The 18675-nt window shown below is 43.5% G+C and overlaps 1 protein-coding gene across 2 annotated transcripts; it reads left to right on the top strand.

The window, feature by feature from the left end:
• The first annotated feature begins 8457 nt into the window (after nucleotides 1–8457).
• On the top strand, nucleotides 8458–18539 carry tcf20 (transcription factor 20). Of its 2 annotated transcripts, none has more exons than XM_084145643.1 (5): nucleotides 8458–15936; nucleotides 16133–16226; nucleotides 16425–16474; nucleotides 16669–16769; nucleotides 17157–18539. In XM_084145643.1, exons 1-4 carry the CDS (start codon nucleotides 8554–8556, stop codon nucleotides 16726–16728), a joined length of 7587 nt encoding a protein of 2528 aa, XP_084001769.1. In that variant the 5' UTR covers nucleotides 8458–8553; the 3' UTR covers nucleotides 16729–16769; nucleotides 17157–18539. The 2 variants fall into 2 exon arrangements, with proteins under 2 accessions (XP_084001769.1, XP_084001768.1); XM_084145642.1 differs by having other exon boundaries at nucleotides 16425–16488; nucleotides 17157–18500.
• Nucleotides 18540–18675: the final 136 nt, after the last annotated feature.

Raw genomic sequence — 18675 nt, forward strand, 5'->3', positions numbered from 1 at the left:
TCCCTTCACAGAACAGCGCAAACTGGCTCTAACCAGAATAGAAAGAGGAGTGGGAGGCCCCGGTGCACAACTGAGCAAGAGGACCAAAACATTAGTGTCTAGTTTGAGAAACAGACGCCTCACAGGTCCTCAACTGGCAGCTTCATTAAATAGTACCCGCAAAACACCAGTCTCAACGTCAACAGTGAAGAGGCGACTACGGGATGCTGACCTTCTAGGCAGAGTTGCAAGGAAAAAGCCATATCTCAGAGTGGCCAATAAAAAGAAAAGATTAAGATGGGCAAAAGAACACACACTGGACTTTTTCTTTGCAACTCTGCCTAGGTCAGCATCCCGGCATCGCCTCTGCACTGTTGACGTTGAGATACAATAGCCATTTATAACATTAACAATGTCTACACTGTATTTCTGATCAATTTGATGTTATTTTAATGGACAAAAATAACAACAAAAAAATCCAGAAAAACGCATGTCAAAAATGTTATAAATTGATTTGCATTTTAATGAGGGAAATAAGTATTTGACCCCTCTGCAAAACATGACTTAGTACTTGGTGACAAAACCCTTGTTGGCAATCACAGAGGTCAGACGTTTCTTGTAGTTGGCCACTAGGTTTGCACACATCTCAGGAGGGATTTTGTCCCACTCCTCTTTGCAGATCTTCTCCAAGTCATTAAGGTTTCGAGGCTGACGTTTGGCAACTCAAACCTTCAGCTCCCTCCACAGATTTTCTATGGGATTAAGGTCTGGAGACTGGCTAGGCCACTCCAGGACCTTAATGTGTTTCTTCTTGAGCCACTCCTATGTTGCCTTGGCCGTGTGTTTTGGGTCATTGTCATGCTGGAATACCCATCCACGACCCATTTTCAATGCCCTGGCTGAGGGAAGGAGGATCTCACCCAATATTTGACGGTACATGGCCGCGTCCATCGTCCCTTTGATGCAGTGAAGTTGTCCTGTCCCCTTAGCAGAAAAACACTCCAAAATGTTTCCACCTCCATGTTTGACGGTAGGGATGGTGTTCTTGGGGTCATAGGCAGCATTCCTCCTCCTCCAAACACGGCGAGTTGAGTGGATACCAAAGAGCTCCATTTTGGTCTCATCTGACCACAACACTTTCACCCAGTTCTCCGCTGAATCATTCAGATGTTCATTGGCAAACTTCAGACGGGCATGTATATGTGTTTTCTTGAGCAGGGGGACCTTGCGGGCGCTGCAGGATTTCAGTCCTTCACGGCGTAGTGTGTTACCAATTGTTTTCTTGGTGACTATGGTCCCAGCTGCCTTGAGATCATTGACAATATCCTCCCGTGTAGTTCTGGGCTGATTCCTCACCATTCTCATGAACATTGCAACTCCATGAGGTGAGATCTTGCATGGAGCCCCAGGCCGAGGGAGATTGACAGTTATTTTGTGTTTCTTCCATTTGCGAATAATCACACCAACTGTTGTCACATTCTCACCAAGCTGCTTGGCGATGGTCTTGTAGCCCATTCCAGCCTTGTGTAGGTCTACAATCTTGTCCCTGACATCCTTGGAGAGCTCTTTGGTCTTGGCCATGGTGGAGAGTTTGGAATCTGATTGATTGATTGCTTCTGTGGACAGGTTTCTTTTATACAGCTAACAAACTGAGATTAGGAGCACTCCCTTTAAGAGTGTGCTCCTAATCTCAGCTCGTTACCTGTATAAAAGACACCTGGGAGCCAGAAATCTTTCTGATTGAGAGGGGGTGAAATATACTTATTTCCCTCATTAAAATGCTAATCAATTTATAACATTTTTGATATGCGTTTTTCTGGAATTTTTTGTTGTTATTCTGTCTCTCACTGTTCAAATAAACCTACCATTAAAATTATAGACTGATCATGTCTTTGTCAGTGGGCAAACATACAAAATCAGCAGGGGATCAAATACTTTTTTCCCTCACTGTATATATATACAGTGGGGGAAAAAAGTATTTAGTCAGCCACCAATTGTGCAAGTTCTCCCACTTAAAAAGATTTGAGAGGCCTGTAATTTTCATCATAGGTACACGTCAACTATGACAGACAAATTGAGAATTTTTTTCTCCAGAAAATCACATTGTAGGATATTTAATGAATTTATTTGCAAATTATGGTGGAAAATAAGTATTCGGTCACCTACAAACAAGCAAGATTTCTGGCTCTCACAGACCTGTAACTTCTTATTTAAGAGGCTCCTCTGTCCTCCACTCGTTACCTGTATTAATGGCACCTGTTTGAACTTGTTATCAGTATAAAAGACACCTGTCCACAACCTCAAACAGTCACACTCCAAACTCCACTATGGCCAAGACCAAAGAGCTGTCAAAGGACACCAGAAACAAAATTGTAGACCTGCACCAGGCTGGGAAGACTGAATCTGCAATAGGTAAGCAGCTTGGTTTGAAGAAATCAACTGTGGGAGCAATTATTAGGAAATGGAAGACATACAAGACCACTGATAATCTCCCTCGATCTGGGGCTCCACGCAAGATCTCACCCCGTGGGGTCAAAATGATCACAAGAACGGTGAGCAAAAATCCCAGAACCACACGGGGGGACCTAGTGAATGACCTGCAGAGAGCTGGGACCAAAGTAACAAAGCCTACCATCAGTAACACACTACGCCGCCAGGGACTCAAATCCTGCAGTGCCAGACGTGTCCCCGTACTTAAGCCAGTACATGTCCAGGCCCGTCTGAAGTTTGCTAGAGTGCATTTGGATGATCCAGAAGAGGATTGGGAGAATGTCAGATGAAACCAAAATATAACTTTTTGGTAAAAACTCAACTCGTCGTGTTTGGAGGACAAAGAATGCTGAGTTGCATCCAAAGAACACCATACCTACTGTGAAGCATGGGGGTGGAAACATCATGCTTTGGGGCAGTTTTTCTGCAAAGGGACCAGGACGACTGATCCGTGTAAAGGAAAGAATGAATGGGGCCATGTATCGTGAGATTTTGAGTGAAAACCTCCTTCCATCAGCAAGGGCATTGAAGATTAAACGTGGCTGGGTCTTTCAGCATGACAATGATCCCAAACACACCGCCCGGGCAACGAAGGAGTGGCTTCGTAAGAAGCATTTCAAGGTCCTGGAGTGGCCTAGCCAGTCTCCAGATCTCAACCCCATAGAAAATCTTTGGAGGGAGTTGAACGTCCGTGTTGCCCAGCGACAGCCCCAAAACATCACTGCTCTAGAGGAGATCTGCATGGAGGAATGGGCCAAAATACCAGCAACAGTGTGTGAAAACCTTGTGAAGACTTACAGAAAACGTTTGACCTGTGTCATTGCCAACAAAGGGTATATAACAAAGTATTGAGAAACTTTTGTTATTGACCAAATACTTATTTTCCACCATAATTTGCAAATAAATTCATAAAAAATCCTACAATGTGATTTTCTGGAATTTTTTTTCTCATTTTGTCTGTCATAGTTGACGTGTACCTATGATGAAAATTACATGCCTCTCTCATATTTTTAAGTGGGAGAACTTGCACAATTGGTGGCTGACTAAATTCTTTTTTTCCCCCACTGTACATATTTGCCCATTGTAGAAGTGCTCAGAAAGTGACTTTTTTGACCTGAATCCCAAAACATTCAAGAGATAAAGGTGGTCAAAGTTGACCTATTTTGCATTCACTGGAAACAATAAACCTTTGAGATTTATATTTAAAAGCTTGCAAACAGGGTTGTCAAACTGTTTTATAATTTTATTTTTTTCTTAAATGCCAATTATCTCAAATTATTTATAAAAACTCTTATCTAATTATCATCTGAGGTTTTGGTGTTGTGCCCACCATCGGTTGAGACACAACATGTTCTTGAATACAGGGTGGATGTTTTGGCTGATAAATGTACTAAAATGGGAACAAAATAGACATTTCGACTTTCAAATGGTCCACACATCAGAGAATGTTGACTTGAATGGTAATATCAGTTGGTTTAAATAACACTGTCAATCCTCCGTAGGAAACCTATTGAAATCATAGAAATATAGATAATAGAATAGACATGACCATTTAAGTTGACACTTGACGGTGGGTGGACCGGCGGCCATCTTTGTGGTAGTAATTAGAAGTACAAATTTCATTTCAATTTCAATGGTGTACCAGTTAAATTGCAGTGGTCTGAATTCAATTTCTATTATTTAAATGACGCCCACCCTGTATTCAAGAGCATGTTGTGTCTCAACCGATGGCGGGCACAACACAAAAACTTCAGATTATGTAAAGTAGGGTCTAAGCAACAACAAATAATAATTTATTTAGATTATTTTTCTCAAGAAATTATAAAATAGACAACCCTGCTTTTAAGTGATATCAACCTCAACCGTTTATCATTTCCAGTGATAAAGACATGGATGTCTCATAGGGCTGGGACGATACCAATATCGCAAAACTCTTTGGTCCTTTAAAAACCTGTTGTATGTAACATATTGTGTGCTAAAGCTTGGAAAATAAATACATGTGAATCTGGATGACAACATAATGATGTTTGTTTCCAACATTAGGGCTGTTTTCCTAAATAAGTTAAATCCTCTTTGTGTTTTTTTCCCTTTGCTTGATACTAACAAGTATCGCGATACTGGTATCGTCCCTAACCTAATGTCTCTTGTTGTGGTGGGGTATGCGGAATGGATCAACTTTGAGCACCTCTGTCTCCTGAATGTTTTGGCATTCAGGTCCAAAAAGTCACTTTTTGACCACTTATTCCAGGGGCAAATATGTATGGAAAGTTTTGTTTAATCAAAAGGGATGCTGTCAAAAAGTAATTGAATTCATATGGATTTACCCTTTACTCTCTAGTGCCTTTCGTTTTTGTGCAATTCCATGGATGTTTGAGTTACATGCATTATCAGGAATTGAACATACACAGCAGTGGCAGTTGACACATTACAAATACGGTATATTGTCGCCGTTTGGACAAATGTTGCCCTTCAAAATCATATACCGTATTTTCCACACTATAAGGCGCACTTAAAAGCCTTTAATTTTCTCAAAAAACGACAGTGCGCCTTATAATCCGGAGCGCCTTATATATGGATCAATTGGTTAATTGGTTGATCCATACTGGTTGTACACGCTCAAGGCGCTCTGTCAAAATGTTTCAGTATGAAAAACCAATAAAAACAATTTAATAATAATGAAATGTTTCAGTACGACTGGTAAACTACAAAGCCGCACCGCTTGCAGCATTACGGCTACCGTAGTCAGTAAACACCGGTACTGTGCTTACTCACAGTCCCACACCACTTGTGTGTGTATAAAGACCCCAAAATGGCACCTTTCAAGAGACACGCTTACGACGCAGAGTTCAAGCTCAAGGCTGTCGGTCACGCAGTAGAATATGGGAATAGAGCAGCAGCGAGAGAATTCAACATTAATGAATCAATGGTACGGAAGTGGAGGAAGCAAGAAGATGACCTGCGCCAAGTAAAGAAGACTAAACAGAGTTTCCGAGGGAACAAAGCGAGATGGCCACAGTTAGAGGACAAACTCGAACAGTGGGTTGTTGAACAGAGAGCAGCAAGTAGAAGCGTCTCTACAGTCACTATTCGAATGAAGGCAACAGCGCTAGCACGGGACATGATCATCGATGAATTTCGAGGCGGTCCTTCTTGGTGCTTTCGTTTTATGAAAAGACATAATCTCTCCATCCGCACACGAACTACCGTCTCGCAGCAACTGCCAAAAGATTACCAAGAAAAGCTGGTCACTTTCCGCGCATACTGCAAAAAGAAGATCACTGAAAAGAAGATCCGGCCAGAGCACATCACCAACATGGACGAGGTTCCACTCACCTTTGATATTCCCGTGAACCGCACTGTGGAGAAAACGGGGACCAGTACGGTGTCTGTACGCACCACAGGGAATGAGAAGTCATCCTTCACTGTAGTTCTCGCCTGCCAGGCTAATGGCCAGAAACTTCCACCCATGGTTATTTTCAAGAGGAAGACCTTGCCAAAAGAAAACGTTCAAGTGGGCGTCGTCATCAAAGCTAGCCCGAAGGGATGGATGGATGAGGAAAAGATGAGTGAGTGGCTGAGAGAAATTTACGTCAAGAGACCGGGTGGATTTTTCCACACAGCTCCGTCCCTATTGATCTACGTCTCAATGCGCGCCCATATCACCGATGCTGTCAAAAAACAAGTGAAGCAAACTAATTCGGAGCTTGCCGTCATTCCGGGTGGATTAACTAAAGAACTCCAGCCGCTAGATATTGGTGTCAACAGGCCGTTCAAAGTTAGACTGCGAGCTGCGTGGGAGCAGTGGATGACAGAAGGCGAACACACGTTCACCAAGACGGGGAGACAGCGCCGGGCGACTTACGCCACTATCTGCCAATGGATCGTGGATGCCTGGGCTGATATATCCGTCTCAACTGTGGTCAAAGCTTTCACGAAGGCAGGAATAATCTCTGAACTGCCAGGCAACAGCAGCGACACTGACTCGGATAATGACGAGAGGGAGCCGGGCAGGTTGGATGCCGTAGTCGCCCAACTGTTCAATTCGGACACTGAAGAAGAAGAATTCGAGGGATTCGTGGACGGGGAATGAACTGAAAAAGTGAGCTTTACGTGTTATACGTAACTGAACAATGTTGAGTTATGCACTAACGTTTGATTTAGTGGTATCAGACTGTTTCTTTTACTATGTGTTTACTGAATCAGGGAAAAGTTCCCCTCCACGTTTGGGAGAAGAGTGAGCAAGGCTGGGAGATATTGTTAATATGCACATTAACGTTTGAACAACGTTACCATGGGAGTGAACGGAGTTGTCAGAACGCTTAATAAAGTTTGACTTTATCTGACTGTTTTGTTGACATTCCCTTTAGCACAGCTCCATCTAGTGGATGCATAACGCAACCCCAGTCAAACGTTTGACTGCAGTATCTTCTATTCTATGCGCTTTATAATCCGGTGCGCCCTATATATGAAAACAGTTCTAAAATAGGCCATTCATTGAAGGTGCGCCTTATAATCCGGTGTGCCTTATAGTGCGGAAAATACGGTAGTTGTGATTTTGCACATTTTAGTTTGATACCACTTTACAACAAGTGCCCTAATACCTGTGTATTTATTTATATAGTAATTACATGGGCAGGTGGGCCTATAGTGTAATTACAGTATGATGTTATAAAGTTGGACACGTTGACACCTGATTCATTGTATTGCAGATGATATGTGACTATTTCTACAGTAAGAGCTACAGTTAGTACAATACTTTAGGAAAATAGACCATGTGGCATATGTTAAGGAACACAGTGAGAAAGAGTCATGGGTTATGCAATGGTTAACAACAAACCCACTGTAGTTACTTTGTCTACAAAAACCCACACAGCATTTTTGGATGTAAAAGCGTATAGGCTATGTGGTCATTGTGGCACACAGACAGTTATTTTTGTTTCTTCTTCTGTTCTTTCAGATTTCCACAGGGCTCCTATAAACAACTGAAGAGAGATGGACTCACATGGATGGAAATACTGGAGAGAAACTGCAAAAGAAAAACAAGAACAAGCTGATTAAATGGACATTGGTATGGGAGATGGTCAATTTGAATAATGATTGAAAGAAAAAGAAAATAAGGTAAGACAGAAAAGTGTGGGAGATATAAAAGTGCAGCAAGATAAACACTGAACAAATATAAGGTGAAGAAGAACTACAGTTGGGGGAAACTGGGGACCAAAGACTTTTCTACAATCCAACTACATATGTCAAAAAATCTAAAGGAATTACAAAAAAATGAGACAATTTCAGAAAGTATTCATCTCAACAAGAACACACGAATGTCAGTGTATTTTTTTTCCTTTTGGACATTTATTGGATAAAAGTATTGGCTAGCATTTCTGAGGATGTTTCTACACAGGTGCTAGCCAAATACATGCAAACCTACGTGAGGGAAGCGTTATTGTTTCACATAGGCTACTCCTGCCAGAGCTGAAGAATTTCTGTAATGACAGTCCAGCAGTCTAAAAGGCAGTGACTCAGTTACTCTTGACAAGTTTTTGCACATGGGACACCATTGAATCCCACTGCAATTTTAACTTAACTGTTTTTGCCTGTGCTCTTATTACAGTGGAAAGGACTTTAAGGCCTATTATTTCAGGTGCTGTTGTCTCTCCTGCACTTGATATTTTCACATTTAGTGCCAAACTACAACATCTGTATCATATCCTTTTAACATTGAAATCGCTACTACATTTGCTACACCAAAACTGATATTTTGTTGTAATTTGGACTCAGTTCTCCAACTATTACAACTATAAAGGAGTTACTCTACATCATCAGCAGATTTCAGAAGTTCTTTGGAGTTGCATCTAATAGAAAATTACTGCTCATTTTCTGCTCAAGCCTCAGTATTTGCTTCATCTTCAATTGCTGCTACAAGTGTGATAAAACATTTGTGATAAAGTCACTTGCTTCAACTCTGCTGGACTTTGTTGGACTCTCCACCATCATTTAACTGCAAGCCTACGAAGTCAACTGACACAGTAACTGCCATTACAGAACAAAAAACATTCCCTCAAAGAATTCATAAAAATCCATCAAAACATGCAGAATTTCCCCAACAGTCCAGCACCTCCAGCTCTTCCTCCTGGATTTACTAGTAGGGGTGGAGGTGGCTCCGCTTACCCACCACAGTCAACAGACCCCCAGATATCCCCAAGGATGACAGATGACTACACTGGGATGCAACAGCAAACACCCCTAAACCCTCAAAGTCACAGTCGACACCTACTCCATCGAGGGCACCACCACCCTAGTCAGGCTGGTCATATGCTTGCTTATGATGCAAGAAACAGAGCTGGGGAATCATCACACAGTAATATTCACAGTGGGAGTAGTAGCAACCCTTACCGAAAGGAAACAATGGATTATTATTTTGCAATGGGTGGAAAGGACAGACATAGAAGAGGAGGTATGGCATATGGGGCAGGTTTTGGGTACTCAAATATGGATGGACATATACCTCAGCAGTACAGACAAGCTGGAACTAGCTCCGGATCGTCCTCCGGGATAATGTCTCCCTATCCTTTGGACTATGGTTCTACAGCTGGCTCAGGTGGTGGTAGTAGCAGTGGCAGCAGTGGTGCTGGAGCATTTTCCCCCTCCCATCAGTACAAAATGGGTCAGAACCCTGCAATGCAGCCAGCATCAGGGCCTCAGATGCAGCACCGCCAACATGGGCAGAATTACCCCGCCCATCAAGCTCTGCAACATGGACAGCAGCATAGGACTTATCCCATCTCTGGACACAGAATGCCTCCACAGTTCTCACACTACTCCCCACAGGGTAGTGCATCCACAGGGTCATCAGGAATGTACAGCTCCCCACCACAGGGATATCATGATGGGGCCAGCAGTGGTGGTGGATTTGAACCTAAAGTCAACAACACTCCTAATATGAACTCTAATTCAAACTCAATTTCAAGTTCAGCTAAAACAAACAGTGTTGGATCACTGGAGAATGTTGCACAGAGTTACCACTCTTCAAGTTATCCCTCATACTCCCCACAAACTCATTCACTCCACAAACAAGCCACCCTCCATCACCGCAATTCTCAGCACAATTTAGGAATAGGTTACGACAACTCTCTCAAAATGCAGCATCATGCCCCTCCACCAGGTTCTGTATACTCTAAACATCACCAATCCGCCAATCCCGGAATGCCTCATCAAGCGTGTCAAGAAGTCGCCAAATCACCAATGCGCTCTCAACCCCAACAGGGCCAGATTAACCAAAACTTCAGCCCTATATCTAACCCCTCTCCAGCTGCCTCTGCAGTGCAGTCTCCCAGTTGTAGCTCCTCACCTTCCCCGTTGATGGGTGTCTCAGAAGGTCATGGAAACCCTTCATGTCCCCTATCACATGTTCCATCACATCCTCCTCCCCCAAACCCTCGTAGCAGCCATAGTCGGTTACTGCAGGCTATGCCTCAGTTGAGTCCCACACCCAACTCTAACAGCAGCATCAGTAGTTGTGGCAGCAGTGGCAGTAACAAAGCTGCTGGTCTGAATACAAGTGCTGGAGGTGGTCACTCAGTCTCAAACCGAAGCAGAATGGGTGCAGGTACAGGAAAAGGATCACGTGAAGAAGGGTCATCCTCGTCTGTCTATTCATCTTCTCCTCTTGACAAACTCATGCAAGACCCTGGCCTGAACAGTCTAAATGCGTTGACATCACAGGTAGCAAATTTACCCAACACAGTGCAACATATGCTTCTCACTGACACATTGATGTCACATAGAAGGGGGAAAGATGGACAAAGTCAAATGCAGCAGGCATTACAAGCCATGCCCTCTACTCAACCAAGGAGTCGAAGTGTCAGTGCTGCCTCAAGCAGTGGGATAGGTGGTGGTGAAGGTGCTAGCTCTGAGGCTGGAGGTGATGAAGATTCCTTTCTGGTGTCTGAAAGAGTATCATCAAGGGCCAAAGAGGAACGAGATGAGCAGTTTTCTGAGGGGGAACAATCTAGAATGCGGCAGATGAGTGGAGCAAGCAGTGGATCGGAACCAACTGGCTACTATCCTCCTCTATCTCAGAGTCAAATGTCCATGGGTTCAAGTCAAAATCAATCCCATACTGGAAAGAGTGATCAGGGTTCACAAGGGAAGATGATGTTCACGGAATCTTCTACAAAACAATCTCTGAATCGATCAGATGTTTCTGAAAGAAAGACAGCTGAAACATGGACACCTTCATCGTCATCTCCCTCTACTCCTCAATCTGCTGAGCCTGGTCCAAGTGTACATTCTCGCCCTCCTGTTTCCTCTACTCCCTCATGCCCCATTCCCTATCCTGCTCCTCAGTTCCACTCAAACTGTGTTTCTGAGCCTGGTGCCACTGATGTTAATACAAAAAATGGCCTTAGGAAAACAAGGGAAATGAAATATGAAGGAATTAAAGATGAAAGTGAAGGGGTGATTGAAAAAAATGAAAAAAGCACCCATGGAGAGGGAGGTAGAGAGCAGACCCGAGAGGGACACATACGACAAGATGGGCAGGACAAAGAAAATAAATTGGATCGCTCTTCCTTGCGCAACAAAAAGGGTGATGAGAAGGATGGAAAACGATGTAAGACACGAGATTTGGACAACTCCAATCAAGATCTAAATATTGAGGAACAGCAAAATGCTGGTGGAGTAGGTGTTATTGTGTCAACTCGTTGTGAGGTAAAAAATCCAGAAAAAGCTACACATACACAAGCCAACTGCTTAGAGGAGAAACATTCAGACAGCTTCTTTAGAGAGTCTAGTAGTCATAATGGGGAGGAAGGAATGGATTTGAGTGTATATTCCTCTCATCATGAAGTTCCCCAGAAATCTAACTTTGGGACGTCTGTCCCTCAAAATCATCCCCCCTCAGGTCCTCAGAAATATGGTTACCAAGAGTCACCACATGGTACTGCCATGGGTTTGAAGAACAGCAGGAGACCTAGTCCAGGGAGTGTAATGGGATCAAATTCAAGGTATCAAGGCTTCCATCAGCCAAAGCCCAATTATGGCCCTGAACACACCAAGGATGTCGCGGGTACTACGGTTGAGGGATCAGTGAGTAGAGGAGAAGGATCAGGAGCAAGAGGACATGATGATAATTCTCAACTCCAACAGCCAATTCCAAGCCTCTTGCAGGAGGTTCTACAGGGTTATCACTTAGACCGGCGCTATGGGCGATCTGAACAGGCACCAACTGCCCATCTCCAGGCTCAAAATATGACTCGGCAAGAGTACCAAACCAGGCATCCGTATGGCATGGCTGAAAGTATGAGAGCCCAAACTGGAGTTGGAGAGATCACTTCCCACCCCTCCCGAATGACCAGCCCTGGAAAGCCTCTTCAACTAAATCAGCGCCAGGGGCCTGGATCTAATTTAGTACCAGAATCACCTCATTCCTCTTTGAGGTCTGAAGTAGTAAGTACTAAGGGATCTCACAGTGCTTCTTCAGAGAAAAATAAAATGGCAACACCTCAGCGTCACCCCACCCATATGCCACAGTCTACAGAGTTTCTGTCTGGACCTCCACCAAAGCACATCAATTTAGCCGACTACTCGTTACCTCACAGGAAACCCCCTTCAGGTCTGCCCAGCTCATCATCAGCTGTGCAAGAACTCCTATTGCAGGAAACAGAGCCGCTAGCGGGCAGTGTTGGAACCATAGGTCAAATTGAGTCTCAAATGTCGACGGCCTCCCTTTTACCTCCATCTAAAGAGCGCCGCTCTGTTATATGTGATGTTTGTCCAAATCGCCGCAGTACACCAGAAAGGGATAGGGAACATGAAAGAGAGCGGGAAAAAAGTCCAATTGGTGCCTCTGTGATCCAACAGCCATCAACAAATGATATAGGGAACAGCAAGGAGATGGGAGATAAAAGAGCAGTTGGAATGAAGGTAGCATCAACGGAGACTGCAGAGGCTGTCCATCATAGTGGTCTTACAACCAAGGAAACTGATATTGAGCATCATAACAAGGCTCTACACCCATCTGTGGTTATGAATTCCGAGCCTTTTAGAAGAGGTAAGATTGATTTGACCACCACCATGCCCTCTCGACATCCGCAGCAAGCCTCTCACTATCCCTCTTCCACCAACCCTCTGTCTTCACCATCAAGACGTCAGTCATACCCACATGGGGTAGATTTATCTACAGGGCATGCCAGTGGCTTTCCTGGTTATAGGTTTGGTGATACAAGAGAGGGCAATATGATGCCACGTAACCCTCATTTTCACTCCCACAATCCCTACCACTCACCCCAAACTCAACTACAAAACCCACAATCCACAAACAAATTACAAATGTATACTCACCCCCATGCTCATGACTTGGATGACAGACTTGATTGGGCAGCTACCATTAATAGACCCACCAAGGATATGATGCAGTCCAGTACTTCTCCAGGTAGACATAAACTCAGTCATTCAGAGCAGAGACAAAGGATGCAGTCTCCAACTGACATTTTGCACAATCGCCAACCGTTCACTAACCAGCAAGTTCCTCATCAGAACACTTACTATGACATGAAAATGTGGGAGTTAACACACTCTGGTAGAGAGAGTGTAGGGATGTTGGAGGGGGACCCTTACCAGAGAAGTCAACAGCCACCTCCTGCTTCCCCCCAATTGGTTCCAACAGCTCCACCAGTCTCCAACATTCTTGAATCAGCTGTCTCCCGAGTGGTTACAGAAGAAATCTTTAAATCACTCCATCCAACACCTACACCCAATTCCATGAAAACAGCTGGTCACAGTATTGGTGGCAATGTCAATTCAGTGATGCCACAGAGCCATCGACCAAATAAAACTGGTGGTTCTGGGGACACTAATCCGTTAATGTTGAGGAGGAGAGTTCGATCTTTCATTTCCCCTATCCCTGCCAAGAGGCAGCATCAGGATATATCCCAGCAAAGGAGTGCCCCTAGTTCATATCACTCACCTTTGGCCTACTCTGAATCCAGCCTCCAAAATGAAGATGACTCATCCAGTTCAGATATAACTACACTTGGTTCACCTAATACTCCTTGTCCCACACCTGGACAAAACACTTATTCACAATCCTCCTCACCTGTTCAGGGTAAAAAGAGTCTGCCTCCAAGAAAAGGGAGAGGTTTGAAACTGGAGGCTATTGTTCAGAAAATTACACCAAATGTGAAGAAATCTACTAACAGCAGCCATGCCGATGTTGACTCAAATTATTTTGCTGGATTTTCTCACACTGAAATGTCACAGTTTACTGACACACAGGACGAAGAGGAATGCTTACCTTATCTAGATGAAAGTCTCTCATTAAGTGACATTATGCCCTACAGAGGGGTTGATGAGACTGGACCGTTACCTCCCACCGCATACCCCTGTGATCCTCACCAGACATCACAAGTTCTTAAACGTGGCACAACAGGAGCTGTTACAAAATCTTTGCAGCCAGACTTTGACTTTGGGTTAGGGACTGCAGCATCTAGTACTGGTGATAGAGATAAAGAGATACCCGCTGACTTCACCTTGTTAGGCCCCTTACCCCCACCTCCACCACTACCTTGTCCAGTACAGGGCTCCCCCCCACCTTCTTCATCTGCCTTGTCTGATATTCAACATTTCACTAATACTTACCAGCAACTTGAGACTCGAAGAGGTGAACAATCTGCTGCTAACCTTCTGAGACAAAAACTTGAAGAAACTGGGATGGGATTTGATGATTACAGTAGCAGTGACTATTATGGAACCACCCCACCACACCACAGTCAGGCTCAAGGGCACTTGCTAAGACAGCCACATCAAACTTCTCCAAGGGCATGTTTGGCAATGACAGGGTCACCACAAGATTCCAAACAATCAGACAATTCTGTACCTAAAGGCTATTTCCCATCAGGCAAGAAGAAGGGAAGGCCTGTTGGAAGTGTGAATAAGCAGAAACGTGCTCAAGCCACACAGGCACAGAATGCGAGCCCAAGTGCTCTGTCTGGCCCACCCACCCAATCTCCTGCAACTGTTACCCCACAGGTAGCCCCAAGCCCCAGCACTACAGCCTCTGCCCCATCAGTCACTCCTCAGACTGATCAGAAAATGACTCTTCCTGAGATTCCACCAGTCTTGACCCAAGCAGTTAAAGTGGATGCTGAAAGTGAGGACACTCAGCCAGAGACGGAGGTGAAATCAGTCCGCCAGAAACAAAGGGGGGTGAAAGACGAGAGTGAGGGAGTGGGATCAAGAGGTAGGCAGAGGAGGAGGAGAAGAGGAGTAGCAGCAGCGGCGGCCAAAGATGACCTGGAAGCGGCTACAAGAGGAGGAGAACATTTTGATAACAGCAGAGTTTTTCCTGATAATAGCAAGTGTGCCTTTGCTCCGTACATACATGTGGAGAGGAAAGTAGCTGAGATAGGAGCCGTGTGCACAATTGTGAATGGTGAAGAGGAAAAGATGAAGGGAGAGCGTAGTGCAGTTGGAGGGAAAGCAACCAGTAGTGGTATTGAAGCTCTTTTGACCTCAGCTCTTTTGTCTCAACTGCCTAGGAGAGACCGAGAAATTGAGAGGGTCAAAGAGAAGAGGGAGCTGGAGGAAGTAGACTCTGCCCTCCAGACAGGAAAGGCTCTACCTTCATCTGAGTACCTTCTACCAGGCCCTGTGATTACTGAATCAGTTCATTCTGGCCGTCTTCTCTGCTGCCTGTGCCAGAAATGGGCCAATTACAAAAACCTTGGGGATCTCTATGGACCTTACTACCCTCCTGAATATGCTACAAGGCTTCCCAAGAATCAACCCCAGATTCGACAGAGTCTTGTAACTACTGGAATGAGTAGAAATGTGCTAAATCTAGACACCATTTCAACCCAGGGCCCTCAACTGCAAGATGTGCCAACTATCAAGTCCTCAACTTATAGTGATTGCATGTTCAGCCAAGCGACAAATACAACTTCCCCTGCCACTGCTGTTGGCACTGCCTCTCCAGCAGGTGGAGGGGAGATGCTTTATCTGGCCAACAAACTTGCTAAAACCACCACCAACAAGACAACAATTCTTAATTGGGACATGCCTCCAGAGTTAAAACCAATTACTGAGCTAAGGAAACAACCTGAACCTCAGAATGAGCCCACTTACAGTCAGCAAAACCAACCATGCCAGCAACAGCAGACAGAAGACGCTCAACAAAGGCCACAACACAGAAAGCTGACATCGCACCCGAGATTTAAAAGGAGACAGAAATCCAGTGAGGATTCCCCAAGAATGGTGCCATCCAACAGCAAAGCCTCATTGCCATTCCAGCCTCCTCCCCCAACCTTAGACTCCCTTGGGCCTTTGGCACAGCTGGCCCAACTTCCTCAGATGCCTATGGACCCAGAGGAGCTGTGGGTGCATGAGGCATGCATGGTCTGGGCCAGTGGGGTTTACCTGGTCAATGGAAGACTGTATGGCCTACAGGAGGCACTAGATGGTGCCAGAGACACAGTGAGTAATCTTTTTCTCAGTATACAATGTAATGATATTGGTTACTATATATAGATTTTTATTTTCAGCTCAATATGCCTAAAGCGGTTCTCAGAAGTCCCCCAGTTTTAAGTTAAATCAATTTAACTTAAAACTTGATTCAACTTTTTGCACTCTCTCTTCTGTTATTCTCTATGTTATGTCTGTCTGTCTTCAGGTCTGCTCATATTGTGAAATGGTTGGCTCAACCCTCGGCTGTTACAGCAAAGGCTGCACACTGAGATATCACTACCCGTGTGCCATGGATGCAGGTAAGAGCAGCAAAACATTTCCTTAATACCGAATATGTTATATCTCATTACTCGTATGCTGTGCCCTAAACCTTACCTCCCACTGCCTACGGTAACTATAACAATAGTACCCAATTATGAAAGTTTGAGTGTTTATAATTTTATGAGTTGATAGTTATGTTACGTCATTTGTATCACTTTTCCTTCTCCTCTCCTCAGACTGCTCTCTGAATGAAGAGAACTTTTCACTACGATGTCCGAAGCACAAGGTAAAGAGGGAGAGGTTGGTTATTATATAATTCCTAGGGAAACCAAATATTTGTGACTCTTCATTGTGTTAATATATTTTAAAGTCCTTTATCTCATGTGCCACTATAGTTATTAAGAAACTAAATTCTGCTACTATAGTTATTACCACTTTAATGACCTTCTCTCCTTTGCCCCCCCCTCTTATATTCTGCAGTTTCCCCAGAGCAGTCAGCCAGCTAAGTCTGTGTACCTTGAGCAGTCTGAGAGAGGCTGAGAGAGACACTGAGGAGGAAGAGACGCAGGAGTATAGGATCGGTAAGTTTAAAAGGCAGTGGTGCGACTGTGCGAGAGGGCACCGAAATTAATGTTACAACGCTCTTAAGGATTTGAAAATACTAATATTTGATTGGTATACGACTGAGCATCCTGTTCTATTTTTTTTTGTGTTCATATCCCCCCAAATTATCCTCAAATTAGCAAATTGTTAAACCCAAAAAATTGTCTGTCAAAGATAAAGCCAAATATTTATTAGCCCAGGGCTGATTATTATTTTTGTTTATATCGTACGCTTCAAGGTAACATCAAGTTACAAAACATTTATTCTGCTCATCATAGATTTGGAAATGCCCACTGTTTCGACCACACACAGGGTTGTGTAATCCCTGGTGTCAATACACACTTGCTTTTTGTATCCTTTCCTAGGTATGCTTGGACGATGAGGATTGTCAGTGAAACAAACAGCCCTAAACAGGATGGGACGTGCATCTATTGACAGATGGACTATGATGACAGAGAAAAAAGAGGATTGTAACATTTCTGAACAGGAATTAACTTTAAAACATTTAAGAAAAATAAAAACTCCTTACTTTAAAAAGAAAAACCGATCAAAGCAACGCTGAGGAAGACTAAAAAGGAAGACCAAGGTGGGACAGAATGAGACATTGCGAGTGACAGAACAGAAAGGAACTTCCTCTTAAAAGAAGACAAGAAACAAGCAGCCTCTCTAGGCAAACTTAGAATTTCTGGAAATACCCTCAAACTCTTCTTTCCATCATGGCTCTCGTCATTTTATCTATCATGTTTTTTGTCCAAATGTTATGAATCAGAGTATTGGGAGCAATCCCTCCAGAGGACTGTAAGAGAGCGTTGGAGTGAAAAGTTGACATTATAGTTGGAAGGAAAGGAGCGGCAATGTATGTAGTATTTTATCATAACCTTCATAATCATTATTTTAGTTATCATTATTATTTTGTATCTGCATCAGTATTTACTGAAATGGATTTATCTCCATTTATATTTTGTCAACATATCATTTATCAAACATTTGATATTTTATCATTCCTGGAGAGGGAGGTGCCAGAATGACATTATTGCCTTGGAGAATGGACATTTGTTGCCTTTCAAAGTGCGTATGTATAAGAGTGAATGTGTGTGAAAATGTGGATTTGATTGTCCATTTTTGGTCCTTTGAAAAGTGTTCTTATTTTTCATCCTTGGGGTTTTTACGGTACAGATAGTATTCATGAAAATTGAATGGACATGATCTTATTTTTCAAACAAAATATTCATAATGTGCTGAGAGAACAATTGAACCCTGACAGGAGGAGATCACAATATTCACAAATGCATGCCTGCCATGTTTGACCATGTTGATTGGGAGAAGATGTCAAGTGACAGGTGAACCAAGTGTTGACGTTGTGGTGGACCTTGTTCAGTATATGGGTGGAGTTTTATGTGAAAAGAAAGTCACATTTGGCTGACAAAAAGCTAGCAAGCATTACCAAAACCTTTTGGAATCTAGAGGGTTTTTGGAATGACTGGGACTGGGAGTCCTCACCTTTACTTCATTTCTCAATGACACTTAAGATATGGATGAAGAGATGCTAAATGCATCCAAAAGAAGCGTTGCCATAAACTAAACAAGTGAGTTGTACGTGGTGTTGTCTTATCATTTTTTATTATTGTTCTTGTATGATATTGAAAACATGCTGTATTAGAAACCTGTCAATATGTATATGAACTATGAATACACTTACTAAATGCTTCAAAGAATGCTGTCCTTTTGAATATTACACTGTTTAAGCCATTCATTTTTTATTTCCAATTTAATTTAGGTTTTTATTGTACGTAAATGGGTTCTTTCAGCCCAATAGTCTCTCCTTTCATTCTAGCACTCCTTTTCTTCTCAGTCTCTCTCAAACACACACACCCTTCTCGCTCC

This window comes from Coregonus lavaretus (assembly GCF_964263955.1).
Source record: "Coregonus lavaretus genome assembly, chromosome: 28".
Taxonomy (NCBI): Eukaryota; Metazoa; Chordata; class Actinopteri; order Salmoniformes; family Salmonidae; genus Coregonus; species Coregonus lavaretus.

Excerpts from the sequence above, each read along its gene's own strand:
- tcf20 (XM_084145642.1), top strand. The coding sequence starts at position 8,554 with ATGCAGAATTTCCCCAACAGTCCAGCACCTCCAGCTCTTCCTCCTGGA. Across the intron at positions 16,227-16,424 it reads CCCGTGTGCCATGGATGCAG|ACTGCTCTCTGAATGAAGAG; the intron begins GTAAGAGCAGCA and ends TCCTCTCCTCAG. Across the intron at positions 16,489-16,668 it reads CACAAGGTAAAGAGGGAGAG|TTTCCCCAGAGCAGTCAGCC; the intron begins GTTGGTTATTAT and ends TATATTCTGCAG.